At 51.1% G+C, this 15,930-nt stretch overlaps 1 protein-coding gene across 1 annotated transcript in view; it reads right to left on the bottom strand.

The window, feature by feature from the left end:
- The window catches only part of LOC128828337 (twist-related protein 2-like), a 37,403-nt gene extending 21,818 nt beyond the window's left edge, over positions 1-15,585 (bottom strand). The window contains exon 1 of the mRNA XM_054012918.1: positions 14,897-15,585. Within this exon, the coding sequence (XP_053868893.1) occupies positions 14,919-15,404 (486 nt within the window). The 5' untranslated portion in view covers positions 15,405-15,585 and the 3' untranslated portion in view covers positions 14,897-14,918. The remainder of the gene's footprint in view (positions 1-14,896) is intronic.
- Positions 15,586-15,930: the final 345 nt, after the last annotated feature.

The raw sequence follows: 15,930 nt of genomic DNA on the forward strand, positions 1-15,930 counted from the left end.
TTTAAGCCATGAGGATACATTTTCAGCCTCATAACTACATACATGAAATTATAACCTATAACATCACTGTAACAACAGTGCTCAGTGCATCATGACCCTTCCGAAGACACCCGACATGACAAACTTTGCATTGGATACCACATAGTCATATTATAAGGATGAACATGGGGGTGCTAGGTGTTCCGCAATGTACAGAGTGTCACACCCGCCCTCTGCCATGCCCTTTCCCAGTGCCATGCCCCTGCCACACCCCTTTTCTGAGGCCCCACCCCGGCTCACTCCAGCTCCCTTCTCTCTGTCGCTCGTTCTTCCTGACCCTCCCTCACTTTCACCGGGCTAGGGCACGGGGTTGGGGTGTGGTATGGAATGCAGGCTCTGGGCTTGTGTGGGGGGGGTGGAACCAAGGGGTTCAAAGTGTGGGAGGGGGCTCTGGGCTGAGCCTGGGGCAGGGGGTTGGGCTGCGGGAGGGGGTTTGGGGTGTGGGCTCCTCCTAGGAGCCACTGACGGATATGCTAGGCGCTTCTGGGAGTGGCGCGGAACCAGGAGATCGAGCTCAATTCCAGGAGACTCCTGGCCAAACCGAGAGGGTTGGCAACCCGTGCAGCGTTACATCCTTTACTGCTTAACAAAATAAAGAACACTCTGGGGTTTCAGTATTTCATGATATGCATGTTGTTTATGGGCTACCCATTATTATTGCAATTGCATTTTAATTGTGCAGCCCCGTGACAGCTGCAGAGGCCCTAGGGTCTCTCTGTTTCTCTCTCCATTTTAATTTCTGTCTCTCATAACAGAATGTGAGATCTTGCATTCTCAAGAGGCGATGAGACCGCACTGCATAAGGAGAGAGAGAAATAAAACACTAGACAGATTCAGCACGCTTAAAACTTTCAGAGGCCAGTGCCAGGCCTGTCTGACAGTCTCCTTCTCTTGGAGTGAGGTCCAGCAGCCCCATCCAATCCCTGCACCTGTCGCCTCTATGCACACACGAGCTCGCGCAGCAGCAGAGCCCGTGGTTCCCTCTGAATCTGCGGCTGGAAACGAGATGTCAGAGGCCAGGGCTGCCCAGCCAAAGAGCGAGCGCCTTCCTTCGCTTCCTGGGTGCTGAATGACCTCCGGCCAGTGCATACCTTTCCCTCTCCCTGCCAAGCACCCGGTGTGTGCAGAATTACCACTGAAACGGCTGGCACCTTCTGCCCTACCCCATGTCACACAGCTTGGCTGGCACTGGCACTCAGTCATCTGGCAGGTCCGTCCCACATTCCCACAGCTCAGCTACAAGGCAGTTACTCCCTCCACCGCTAGTGAGCTGCCTGTAGCTTAATGAAAGGTTACTAAGCCACGCACCAGCAGACGTGACTCTCATTTGACAGTAAGATAACAGAGGTTAGGCAGGTCACTTCAAACAGAGCTGGGAGCAGAACCCCAGCCTTACCCACCTTGTCACACCATCCTTCCGAAGAAATGGCCCGAACTGTGCGCTTGGCTCTGCTGTCTCTACTACTCGCTCCCGTGCTGTTCTCATAACTAGGAACCCTCAGACCCAACCCTCCTCCAGTGCTCACTCCCAAAGAGCGGCGTGTTTGCACCCCCGCTGCTGGCTGCTCCACTGCCACAGAACCAGCAGGATGAAGGCGCTGTGTGCGGTGGATCAGACAGATGGAGCGTCACACCCAGTTGATGACCCATGCGGATGACTGCAAGGTCCTCATATGAATTTAAATTAATGTACACACAAAAATCCGATACACATAGACAATCATTTCTGAACCGCACAAGAGTACCCAGGTGTGACTGCCGCAATGGTTTTGTGTTGCTACTGATGTATGGAGGAGTGGGCTGGGTGTTGCACTCATTGTTTGTTGAATTGCCAGCGCGTCCACTTTGGGTGATGGGATGCTGCTTTACAAACAGGGCACCTACCTGCGGTGTGAACCAGAGTCTGAGCGCAGGGTGTGGGATGTTGCCTATGTCCAGGGAGTGGAGACCCTGCCTGAGTCAGCACCCAAGCAGTCAGAAGTTGATGTAACAAACAGGTATTTCCAGACACAAGGCGGAACATTAGCACATACGGGGAGCTAACGAGCTACTGAGCTTTCACTTGCAGTATGAATCCATCCCAGTTCAGTAGGGGTGGAAAGTTACTCCCATTGAATGGAAATTTAGTGGCCCTCGTATGAGCTGAGTTTGGTGGGTCTCAGTTCCAGCTCACTTGTCACAAGCCCAACATCAGCCTTTTCACTAACTGGTAGAATCGGCAGAGGCCCGACCGGCGTCCCTAGAGCAGACTTTTCAAACTTTTCCGCGTCATGCCGCCCCTAATCCCACCTGCATCTCTTCCCTGTCCCCGCTCCCCCCCGAGCCAGGAGTGGGGCCACAGCCCCGGGTGGGGGGGCAGACAGGGGAAGGAGGCTGAGGCTGGAGCTACAACTGGGGGCAGGGCTGGGGCTGGTTTTGGGCTGGGTGCGGAGCTGTGGCCAGGCCGTGGTCAGGAGGGGCCGGAGCAGAGCAGGGCTGGGTGGCGCACTCTCCCCACCCTCTGTAGGGCCCCACTGCACCCCCCCCTGAACATTCCTCCATGCCCCCCTACGGGGGTGCGCCCCACAGTTTGAGGACCTTTGCCCTAGAGGAAGTCACAGTCACAGATCAGACTGGCGGGGCAGTGGTGAGTAGGAAATAGATACTTAACAATCTGTTTCACCTGTGACACTCTGAATACCTTTCCCAGCCCTGAAGAAGAGCTCTGTATTGCTCGAAAGCTTGTCTCTTGCATCAACACATGTTGGTCCAATAAAAGATATTACCTCCCCCACCTTCTTGCTCTAGGAAATAGATAGACAAAAGGCTCCATTATTTACTTGGGCTGTCAAGCCCAGTGCTTTTCACAAGTACGAAATATGCACAGCTTCTTGTATAAGCCGAAGCGTATAGTCTCATGTACTTTTTTTGCAAATATTCAGATTAGCTCATTACATAATTTGCAGGCAATGTCATTGATGGTGCTGCATAAAACTTGACAGGTGGGCCCGCTTGATCTCTAGCTGTGTGTGCCCATGTCTCTGTCTGATGGGATGGGCATGGTGCCCTGAGAGCTCACGTGCGGCTGAAATGGCACTCATGGCTTGGCCAGCGAATTGCACCCACACAGGATGTCTGGCTCCTACCCTACATGGACCCTTCCTTCAGCAGTGTACGATTGCCTTGTGCTGCTTTGCAGGGCTCTCAGCCCCGACAGCCTGCAGTAAGATTCTGGAGCCGAGGCCCATCCCCTGGAGTCCATGAGGGACTAACCAGAGCTAAGGAGATGCCAAGTTGGCTTCAGCACTCAGGTGATTTTTAATCTTCATTTCATGCAGCGAGCAATTGCATCTCTTAGGGAAAGTGACCACGTATAAATACTGAGGTCAGTATCCTCACCCTTCGTTTGTGCGGTGCCCGGCCCCTGCTTGGGGCCTGCAAGCACTAACACTACACACGACTCAAGGAAGAATAATAGCCTTGGACCCCCCCCCCCAAAAAGCAGAGGGGCTGAGCACCCACAGCCCCTATCGGTGAGAAGTCAGTGCGGGCTACCAGGCCAAATTCCGGTGTCCATGCCAAGGTGAGGGCTGTACTTGGGCGACTCTCTTTCACAATTGTGGCTTGTCCAGCTTCCGAGGGAGAATCCCAGCATTCAGTCTCCAAGAACACACCTGCCTGGAGGCAGAGGAGGCCGATTCCCAGCACATGATACCAGCTGCTCCCAAGGGGAGGTGCTTTCTCCTAGTTTCCTGTGCGAGTTCATGTGAGGTTGCACCAAGGCTCACTAGAGTGGGCCAGGATTCTGGAAGGTGCTGGGGAAGCAGAGCGCCTTCCCCTCCCACTGATTCTAGCTGGGCGCTGTGGAGACCCAGTGCCTCCGAAAATCAATGTGGGGTCACTGCAAGCACCAAATTGAAAAAAGGACTCCGGGGGGCTGTTGGAGTGGTGACAGCAGGGCTCACTGAGCATTGGCCTGGGACTCGGATGTGAGTTCAGTTCCCGCTCTGCCATGGCTCTGTGGGTGACTTTGGGCCAGTCACTTTACCTGGAGTCTCTGGACCTCAACTCCCCGTCTGCGACTAGGGATAACAATCCACAAATCTGCAGGGCCTGGGCCAACCCCACTGATGTGGCTACAAAATGCCCAGCCCAATGGAGCTATTGCAGTGCCAGCAGTAAACACCCATTCATGATGCTCGTCAAAAACTAACCGGATGCGAAGCGACAGTATTAGTATGCTGGGTGTGACTAGAGAGCTATTAAAGGTAACACCTCCTGCGGATAAGAGTCACCCCACAGTTATTCAGACATGTTAATGGCTCATTCAACATTTTTTGCGTCTCGACCCCCTACTTTTTTAAAGGAAATTAAATGCAAAAATATTAATGAATGCAGCTCACTCCCTCTCTGTCAGATCCCAGGGCCCTTTCCATGCCATTCAGATATGAAACACTGACTAGTTTCAAAGACATTCCTTTGGGTTTAAATGAATGCAGCTGAAATCCTAAGACCCAGATTCCTTGCAGGGATCATAAACCGGTGGATATTTTATTGATCACTAGGGCAAGGCTGTGTAATTTTATCTGTGTTTTAACTTTAATCCTGACCAATGTTAAGTACTTGCCTTCCTGCTCTGTATTGGCGCTTCCCTCCCTCCCCACCCCTCAGTCCCCAGCCCCCACCCATCCACCCACCCTCACCCCGTGGGGACGGCTCAGAGTTAAATGCTGTGCACTTTACTAAAAAGATAAAAGATGTCACTGAAACTACTGTCTGGAACTCCCATAGAGGGAACAGGGAAGGCCATTTCTTTCAGCGAAATTAGCCAAGCCCTGAAAAAACCTGCCTCTAGACCCTTTGATGCCCACGAATCCCCAAATCCTCCTCAAGTTGGGAACATGGAAGGTCAGAGGGGAGTCCACTGGTAGTAATGGTTGGAGAGGCCATGTTGCTCCATGATGAGGATCACAAGCAGTGGCATCTCCCAGTTTTCCCAGCGCCTGGCTGGCCAAGATCAGTGCCGGGGTGCAGAGTAGCTGGCCAAAGAATGAGGCGATGCCGGTAGGAAGAGAAAAGAGCTTTGGAAACGGGCCACAATCATAGGAGCCCCTGTTGTTGACAACAACAGCCCTCCGTTTGTTAAGCTACTCCACAGCCGCGGGGGGCCCTCTGAACTCCTTTCTGCCCAACTAACCCATCCACTTCCTCCTGCTGCTGGCTGGAAGGCTGTGGCCCAGCCTGTCAGACCACAGACCACGTGTGATCTGCACATCCATGGCTCGAGGCTTCAGGATTGCAACTCATTACAGCTAGGAAGGAAGGCACATGCCCTGAAAAAGCTCCAGCTAGTACAACGTCCAAACAAAGGCCCCGGGGGGCAGGGGAAGGAGGGGTGCACTGCTCTCCCCACTGAATACAGCGGAGTCTGGGACTGGCCCCAGTTTCCTGAGAGCTGCCTCCACAACAGTGACTGCCCACGACAGTTCTGCTGCACGAGAGCAATGGAATTTTCCATCACTAGGGTCACTTTGCGTTTCTACAGCCCCTTCCACTCACAGAACTCAATGCACTTCACTCATGAGCGCAGAAGGAAGAACCCCCTCTCCCCCAGGGTTGGACAGGCACCATGGAACTCGCAGCTAGAGATGGGCCACATTTTTTGGACAGTATATCCAGAGGCCTCATTCCCGAGTGTTTGCAAAGTGCTTTGAGGGGGAGGGGCTGTAGAAATGACCATTGTTATTAATTATCGGCAATGATTGGTTACTAATCAGCATACTCCTCAGAAGTGGAGCTGGGAAAAGGTACTGACAAACCCCAAACGGTTGCCTCACATCCTCACACAAATAGATCCCGTCAAGCTAATTTGATACCTTTCTTTGATGAGATCACAAGCTTAGTTGATAAAGGTACTAGTGTTGTCGTAATATACTTAGACGTCCATAAGGCATTTGACTTGGTACCGCACAACATTTGGATTAAAAAACTAGAAAGCTATAAAATGAACATGGCCCACATTAAATGGATTAAAAACTGACTAACAGATAGATCTCAAAATGTAATTGTAAACGGGGGAGCTTCAAGCGGATACAGTTCCAGCAAAGTCCTGCAGGAATTGGTTATGGCCCTAAGCTATTTAACATTTTTATCAATGACCTGGAAGAAAACATAAAATCATCACTAATAAAGTTTGCAGATGACACAAAACTTGGGGGAGTGGTAAATAATGAAGAGGACAGGTCACTGATCTAGATCAATTGGTAATAGGGTGACCAGATGTCCAGATTTTATAGGGACAGTCCCAATTTTTCACATTTGCTGTCTGGTCATCCTACTTGGTAAATAATGCACTTGCAAACAATATGTGTTTCAATACAGCTAAATGTAAATGTATGCATCTGGAACCAAAGACTGCAGGCCGTATTTATAAGATGGAGGACTCTATCTTGGGAAGCAGTCACTCTGTTAAAGATTTGGATGGTGGATAATCAGCTGAACATGCGCTCCCAGTGCGACGCCGTGGCCAAAAGAGCTAATGTGATCCTGGGATGCATAAACAAGGGAAACTCGAAGGAAAGTAGAGAGGTTATTTTACCTCTGTATTTGGCACTGGTACTGCGGGAAGATTGTGTCCAAATCTGGTGCCCAAAATTCAGGAAGGATGTGGATGAATTGGAGGGTTCAGAGATGCGCCATGCGGATGATTAACAGATTAGAAAACCTGCTTTATAATGATAGACTCAAAGAGCTCGATCTATTTAGCTTGACAAAGAGAAGGTTAAGGGGTGATTTGATTAGTTCTACAGCACGTATCTACATGGAGAACAAATATTTGTTGTTGGGCTCTTCAATCTAGCAGGGAAAGGTCTAACGTGATCCAGTGACTGGAAGTTGAAGGCAGACAAATTCAGACCGGAAATAAGGCGTACATTTTTAACAGCGAGAGTAATTAACCACGGAAACAACTTACCAAGGGTCATGGTAGTTTCTCCGTGACTGAAAAATGTTAAATCCAAATTGGAAGTTTTTTCTAAAAGCGGCTCTAGGGATTATTTGGGGGCAGGTCTCTGGCCTGTGTGAACAGCAAGTCAGCCTAGATGACCACAATGATCCCTTCTGGCCTTAGAATCCATGAATCCACACGCGCACACATGCAGTGGAGTGATTGCTCCTTATTCCCCTCCCTCACACAACTCGGGATGTGCCCTGCCCCTCCGGTACCTCTTACCCAGCTGGAAAAAATCATGCGATGCCAAATGAATTGTCCCAGCTCAGAGCTCCCTGGTGCCTCCCAGAAGAGCTTGTTCTCTCAGGCCCAGATCCCTTTGATCCCGGATGGCTGTGTATTTATAATCCATCAAGAGGATGGGAATGAAGTGCAGGGGCCAGAATGAGGGGACACACGCACCCCCACACTTGGCTGAATTCAGATCCACTCCCTATGGGAGAGAAATTGGCTCCAGCTTGTAGGTGACTCTGCTGGGTTTTCCTAGCAGGGACATTGAGGTCGGCTCCCTCTGCCAAGGGCCCTGAGGATCAGAGGGACTGTGGTGGAGACTCCAGTGGCCCATAAGAACTTGGCTGCTCCCCAACTCTGGACACAGAGCCATTCCCATGTGGTGTTTTGCAGGGTACTTAGCTGGTCACTGACCACGCAGCATGGGGATGGCGGTGGGGGGTGTACCTGTGTACGTCGGGAAGGGGGCAGGAAGCGACACTCGGAGGGCAAAGAGTAAGCGTGAACACTGCAGGAATGCCCCACAAGACTGCAGAGCTCTACCCTGCTCTCCTCTACCCACCAGGACACAGGAGCCCCCTGAGCTGTTCCAACAGTCACTGAACCCCCCATTGTGGGAGCCTCCCCCAAGCCTTTTGTCCAGTCAGATGGTCTAAAGCAGCCCCGCAGCCGTGCTGGAAATCCTTGACATGTTGGTCTCCCTCCTGGGGCCCCGCTGCTGGTCCAGCAGTCAGGGGTTGGTGCCAATGCTGGGCTAATCCGAGGTGCTAGGGCTACTGCGATCACAGCCCCCATAGACCTAGAGACACAGCAGGGGCCATGCCATAAGTCTTTTCTTCCAAGGTAGACGTACCCTGCGAGCACCCGCTCGGGGCAGAGGCAGACGCAGCTGTAGCCACACGCCACTGCCCACCGAACTGAGCAGGCTAAGGTGAAAGCATCAGTGCCCTGCATGACAGCAAGGGGCCACCTGAGCCAGGTAGTGAAGAGCACTGCACAGGCGACGACCCAGGTCTGGACCCGGCACAGCGAACTGAGGCAAACAACAGCTGGTATAAATTGTCATAGCTCCACTGAAGGCAAGGAAGCACTGAGAATTAACAGCAGTCAAGGCTCTACCCCTGGACATACTTAGATAATACGTAGTCCTGCCATGAGTCGACTAGATGACCTCTCAAGGTCCCTTCCAGTCCTAGGATTCTATATTTAACATGCACCCTACACTGTAGAAAGCAAAAGACGTAGAAGAATAAAACACAAAGAAAATCTGGTCTACTATTTCGGCCGCAATAAGAGTGAAACATCGCTACGGAAGGAATCTACTGTCAACAGACCCCTCTCTGCTACTTCTTGTGGCCTAGTGAACGTGTTAAAAGTGCAGAGAAATGCAGCACCATGGTGATGGGCAACGTTGTAAAAACAACAAGGTAGACAGACAGGTATGGACCCACAGGACACTGCTTGGGTTCTGCTCTGGCCCAGCCAGAGGAAAAGGCCCTTATTAATGTCTGACTGTTACTGAGGGTTAGAGCCTTGCAAAGAAAAATCCCCCCTCTGGGGCAGTGGGGGCTTAGCAGAATCCTCCGTAGGAGCCAGACCAGGCCAGTCTGGGCCTGGGGAGTCACATAAACACCCAGCACAGCTGGGGAAATTACAGAAGAGAGAATCCTTTTTGTCACTTTAAAGCCAAACGGTAGGGCAGAACTGCAAACAACACCAGCTTGACACTAGAGCCCCAGCTCGACTTTCCACTTCTCTCCCCCTGTGGCTGCCCAATTAACCCCATACCAGATGCCCCCTCTCACATGGGGAAGAGCCTGTGGACCATTTAACTTTCATACTTAAGAACAAAGTGTATGAGGGGCTCTCACTTCCAGCAGTGTAACCCCAATGGTTTACCCCTGAATAGCATTACACAGTTGCCACAGACCTTTCTTTCTTTCTTTCTTTCTTTCTTTCTTTCTTTCTTTCTTTCTTTCTGTTATAATTTTGATGTACCCAACCAGACCAATCAGACAGGATTCTGTTTCCCTGATCCATAGCACGATTTTCATTGGCAGGATCTCACTGCCTTTTCCTGAGTCCATGACATTGTCCCAAATCGGCTGCCCAAGCAGGCGCGGATCTGGAGGAGGAAGCCTCCCACTTATCTTCCCCTTTGTTGCCTGATGCTTTCGCATTATTTTGTAGGACCTCGTTATAAAATAGGGGGAAAGGAAATAACTATCCTACAGAGAGAACAGGAGTACTTGTGGCACCTTAGAGACTAACAAATTTATTAGAGCATAAGCTTTCGTGGGCTACAACCCACTTCTTCGGATGCATGCTTTCGTGGGCTACAACCCACTTCTTCAGATGCATATGCATCCGAAGAAGTGGGTTGTAGCCCACGAAAGCTTATGCTCTAATAAATTTGTTAGTCTCTAAGGTGCCACAAGTACTCCTGTTCTTTTTGAGGATACAGACTAACACGGCTGCTACCCTGAAACCTATCCTACAGAGCAGACTCCGATTAAGGGCACCAGTCCTCAAAAGGCAAGTGCTGAATTCCATCAGAGGCTTTTCAGATTGGATAACTGTGTAAGGGCATTGTAAAAATACAATGAATCCAAGGAGCCAATTTAAAGTCAGTCAGAGAATATCACCCTTAACAGCTCCAGAATTTTTTTCCCTGGAGATTTTAAATTATACCCTCACTTTCTCCCCATTCATCAGGAAAAGGAACAAGGCATCAGTTTTAATGTGCTCGAGATTGTATTTTTTTTTTTTTCTGAAAATTGCGAGCTCGGTGGATTTCAAACATTCACTTTTCTTGCCAAGGGGCTCCCTCCTCGCCCCCAATGATGTCTCCTGCTTCACAAGCATATATGCACACTCAGCTGTTCAGCGGCCTTTGATATTTAATAGGCAAGGTTCCAGTGGAGACAAGTATACTGCAAACTCAGTAGGCATTAGCTGCTTTGCATTATGAAATGACAGCCCCATTGCAAACACTGCATTCGCTAACTGACCGGCGAGAGAGATGCAGTCTTTGTAACTAAAGAGCATTTCCCTGAGTGCTGCCTGCTTCTTCCTTTTGCCCTCTACCTTGTAAGTTCCACTGCCCATTATTTCCCTCCCTAACTTGGAGCTGTCAGTTGGTATCATTGTGGCAGGAATGCACAGTACAAACAATCATCCATTTTGGAGACCAATGTATCACAAAAAGACCAGGGTTTCTAGCAAGCATTTTGGAGCCATCTGGGCTGAATATGAAACAGGACTATTAAGAACACCAATAGCTCTGTATTTACAGGACTGGGGGGATATTTACAAGAGTTATTTCACTGAAGGGGCTTTCACTCATCGGTTTATCATAGGAACGAAACCCCTGCCAAACACGGACCAGTTTAACTACATGCACACGCAGTCCCAGAAACAGATGCAGACGTGCACATCTTAGCAAGCCCGACACCCACATTCACGCTGACACGTGGCTCAGCATTTGCCAAAAGTGGCCATTGATGCCAGGGACTTTCATTCTCAGATGTCCCGCTGAGGCACACAGCATGGGAAAGCACTCCATCTCTAGAGACAACCCAAAGCACGCAGGGCATTAGCGGCTTGTCTTGATCCAAAGCCCAGTGAAGTCATAGAGCGTCTTTGCATTGACTCAAATGGCCTTTCGCTCAAGCCGTAGATGCCCGAAACTTTCTGCGAACTCACCACTAATAAATGTTCTGCTACACTGTCCAGTTGGAGCAGTAACAGATCTGGCCGGATTAACTTCATAGGAACAAAACTCGCCTTCTGACTTCTCTGTCTGAGTGTTTAAACTGCTGCCTCCAGCAGTCACACTTACTGCTGGACCATCTTCACCCTGGTATTACATTAGCAGAGTCACTTTCAGCACTAACGTCACTGGGATTGCACAATAAATCAGTGCTAATTAGGCCTAATAGTTAACGACCCTATAAAGGACACTTAAAGAAACACCGTCAATTTAAAAGCCACCTCCTGCCATCTGACTGTATTTCACCCACTGTAGTTGCGTGGGCACCCACACCTCACAATGACAGGCACAAGAGGCAACCAACTCTAGTTTTCAGTGTACTACCATGTCCATGTAGTGGCATTCTGTGCAGAGACAGGTTGTTTCCATGCTTCCCCGGTTGTTTGAGTGCCTCACAGCGACACGACAGAGACAAACATCTTTAAACAACAGGGAAACACCATTGTAAAATAACAAAAATTGATCTGAGGTGAAGGGCAGGTGCCAGGGTGTGCGTGTGCACGCGCCCGTGTGAGTGAGCGGCTCAGAGCAGGGGCCGAGGGGTAGACATAAAACCTGAAAATACTTTTAACTTCTCGTTTGGACTGTTTCGATTTTATGACAATGGTGCCTTTGGAGTGTGTGACCTAAGGCGGTTTCTCTTTCCATGAATCCTGATTAAAGGCCCAACAGTGATTGCATCCGCTGCCTGAGCGTGCAATGAAGCCATGACCCTGCTGCGGTGGAAAGAACTGGCGCAGGACTAGGAGCAAATATAACGCTGTGGTGATTTGCAAGACCCCAGTGCATGGGAGGGGTGATAAATCCCCATTGGAATCCCTCTAACTGCACTGCTATCCAGAGCAAACAGAGGAGGGTCCTACCGAAATGGAGCACCCAGATACTGGGCAAGCACAACGCAGAGACTGGCAGTGATTGAGGTCAGGGATGGAGCTCAGGGGATTTCCACAGCCAAAGGGAGCAGCGAGCTTTTGGGCATCACATTGGAACAGCCCAATAAATACTCAGTTAAATAATAAATGGTCAGAAGTTGCCTGTGATTCTCGGTACCGAGTTTTCACTGGTGCCCATCATGAGACGCCTCACCCCAGGTTTGCAAAAAGAGCAGTTTAAATGGGGTGCCAAAGGCCACATTTCAGGTGTTATTTCTGCGCTGCTTGGCCCCGCTGATTTGCAGAGTGACGGGCACCTCCAGGTGAGGCAGTGAGGAGCCGGGTCTCAAGTTGGGCCCCAAAATTGTTTTCAGTGGGAGTTCAGCGGCGAACCTGCTTAGGTGATTTGTAGAGCCCACGAGGTGCCAATCTGCTGCGTTGGGCACCTAAAGATCGTTGAAATTCTGGCCCTAACAGCCAAAGCCATTAAGTAATGAATGGTACCAATAGCAATGACTGAGAACCCAGCAGGTGCAGAGGTAACTGGTCAGAGGGGTGCTGTATGGAACGGCAGAGAGTTCCAGTCACTGCTGCATAAACCTCAGATTACTGATGCCCCTTCCCAGGAATCACCCGGGATTTGTTTCAATTTAGAAAGTAAAACTCTGGCTCCAACTCCTGCCTTTGGGGAGCCCAGTCCAGGATCAGATGAAACTGACAAAGAGGGGAGCGGGGAGGGACATGGGACTTGACCTTCCAGTGGGTCAAGAGAGAAAGAGGCTTTGGGCGCCAGGCTTCGCCATCTCCTGGCATAGGCGAGAGGGTGAGCAAGCCACAGGCCATTAAACAGAGGCCATACTCCCAGCTCCCTGCTAGTCCCTCCAGAACTGAGCTCTTCCCTTTCACCTCACATTTTAGATCACCCTGTGTACAAAGCCTGTTATCCGAGGAAGGATAATTGCTTCACAGTGGTGTGTGGGTTTCATACACACTGGAGCGGGCACAGATTCCATTAGGCGGATCTGATACCTTGATGTTTGTTTAACAAAAAGGGTCTGTAGCTTCCTATTTCCATTGAAACCCGCGAAGGGCCTGATCCCGCCCACACTCACCATTATGGGTCTGATTCTGAGCTAACTACTCCATTGAATTCAGCGGATTTACTCCTGATTGAAAGTGGGGCATTGAGAGGGGAATCCAGCCCCCAAGACAATGTATTTGAGTAAGGAGACATGCTGGATCAGGTCCTAATAAAAGAATTCATATCTAGAAATAAAAATCAAAGGAGACGGCTCATTGCATGTTGAGGAAGTTTGGTTGCATCTCCCGGGGGGGGAGCAGAAATAACACTGACGTGTTCCTCATGAGCTTAGCCTCAACCTAGACGAGTGTGCACCATAGGAGCTGGACTGACACAAGGCAAAGCGGCCAGTTGCTGATTAACTAGGTGCTCCACTCTCCTGTCTGTCAGCATCCAAGGAAAGCCAGACATATTGATCCCAGCACGAGGGCCACGGCAATGAGGCCGGGAGTCCAGGAAAGAGGACCTGGGCCGATCCACGGGGATGGAGCAGGAAGGTGGCTGCCGTGAGCTGGATGCGCGTCCATTTGGGGGATTGGAAAAAGGGACCGGTCATTTCTATGGATAATGAGAATGTCCAGAGCCCCTGTCATTAATGCTACCCAACATCCGGGAAGGGCTTTGGGGCGTCAGCCGATAGCTAATTATTAGAGACCACATCTGCTACGGCAGGATTCTTACACCTTTCTCAGCAGCATCTGGTGCTGGGCGCGTCGGAGACAGGACACTGGGCTAGATGGACTGTGGGTTGAATCCAGTCTGGCAATGCCCACGGCCCTGTGTTCTAGAGAGGTTTATATCCTAGGAGATGACTGCAGCTGCCATTCCCAGGAGTTGGCTTTAATTATTATTACTATTTCTCAGTTGTCTCGGATATCCAGGGATGGCAAGGGGTTGGGATGGGTCTGCGGATGCTGTGCTGTCACCCTTCCTTGCCCTGGCCTCCCCATATCCCTTAGTGCACTTCACGGGACTCTCTCTGCCCCTGCAGCAGCTCCTGGCTGCCAGAAATCAGTAATTCGCTGATAGGTCTTTGCTCTCCTTTGTCAGTGGCTGAGAGGAGCAGAGCCTGAAGCCCAGAGAGTCCTTGGATGGCATTTGCGTGAGGCTGGAATGCATATAATATCCAGCCTCAATGCAATGTCTGCAGCAATATGCGTATGAAACTCCATGTCTCCCGCATCCTCCCGGGAGTACGTTATTCCTGGCATACTACAGCTAGGCTGAGCTCCCATCAGATCAGAGGAGGTTACTGTTCTCTACCCTTTGAAACAGTGCTCCAGGAGCGTAACGGGGCAGCCTCTGCAGGCCTTGGCCCCTGTGCCACTCCACTGACTTCAGCGGAGTCACTCCTGATTTACACCAGTGCAATGAGCTCAGAATCGGGGACCGCATCTTACAAGAATGCTGCATTTGGGGTGCTCAGTGCAGTACCTGGGCCTGATTCGGTCTCTCTTACACTGGTGTATTGATTTCAGTAGAGCTGCTCCTGATTTAAACCGCACTCTCGGGCTACAATCAGAGGCTAATTCTGATTTTAAACTCCTGTTTTAAACCTTTCATTAGCTGGCCCTTAGAAACAACCCCCCATTGTCGCTGGTAAATTAAATCAGTTGCTCTAGGGCTCTGCTGCTCAGATCCCTCCAAGGTCCCATTAACGTGAGTGGCGGCTTGGCAATGAAAGCGATCCTGTTAGCTTCGGGGTCAGCTACCTCGCCTGAGCACCGGGCTCGTCGCGCGTCTGGGGTTTGTTCAAACGCACTGCACATGGCGGGGTGGGGGGAGAGATGACATTTCCTTCCCCTGGAGAAGCTACAAATACAGCCGGGGAGGGGCCCGGAGAAGGCAGGAGGGAGGGATGCAAAGGCAATGCTCTCGGTGGCGCCGGGCAGCAGGAAGCGTGTTATACATACCTGTTGGCTGGATCCTGCAGGCTCAGTGAGATGCTGACATGGACCAAGCCCCTTCCATCCTCCAGACAGAGAAGGCGTAGCTGAGCCTCTCGTGGGCCAGGTAGTTGCAGCTGGTGATCTTGTGGTCCAGCTCATCGCTCTGCAGCACCTGGTACAAGAAGTCTATGTAGCGGGCGGCCAGCTTGAGGGTCTGAATCTTGCTGAGTTTGTCGGAGGGCAGCGTGGGGATGATCTTCCGCAACTCGGCAAAGGCATCGTTGAGTGACTGGGTGCGCTGCCTCTCCCGTACATTGGCGATCACCCGCTGAGTGTGCACGTCCTCGAAGGACTGGGGAACGGGGCTGCGCTTGCTGCGCTTGCCCTGCGGAGAAGGCGAGCCACAATCCTCCACGGGTTTGCCCAGCTGGCCACGCTTGCGGAGACATTTCTTGTGAAGCCGTTCGCCCTCCTCCTCACTAGTGACCAGGCTGCCTTCGGGGGAGTCTGGGCACATGCTCTCCTCTTTCATCTTCTCAGAACTGATCCCCTTCTCTCCCACCTGGCAGGCACTGGGGCCTTGGACCTCACAGGATGGAGGGCCTGCAAAGGCCACAGTGCATCTGGAGAGGCAGCCTGGAAAGCAGACAAAGCCAGCCCAGGGAGTACAGCCCTGACGTGTCCACTGGCCAGACTTCCCAAACTTCCTCAAGGCTCGGAGCCTCCCCAACCTTCAAGGAGCTGGGTGGTTTTTTGGGTTTTTTGTTTTTTGGGGGGGGGAGGGCTAAGGAGAGGAGGGACATTTGAATAACTTTGTGGATGTCCTTTGCTGATAGGGCAGGGAGGGCTGGGGGAGGGGCCAAGCGCAGACCAATACAACAGTGCAAGGTAATGCAAACATCAGTGAAGCTTATGGGTTCCAGATTTCCTTCCTCCCTTCCCCCGCAACACACCCCAAGCCCTTAGGCACAGATGCTCCTGCCTGCTGCCCGGATGTCAGAGGAAGTTCCTTCTGCTAACCTGAGCAACAGGAACTGCAGCGAAGACGTTTTTTAACA

This window comes from Malaclemys terrapin, chromosome 23 (assembly GCF_027887155.1).
Source record: "Malaclemys terrapin pileata isolate rMalTer1 chromosome 23, rMalTer1.hap1, whole genome shotgun sequence".
NCBI classification, from domain to species: Eukaryota; Metazoa; Chordata; order Testudines; family Emydidae; genus Malaclemys; species Malaclemys terrapin.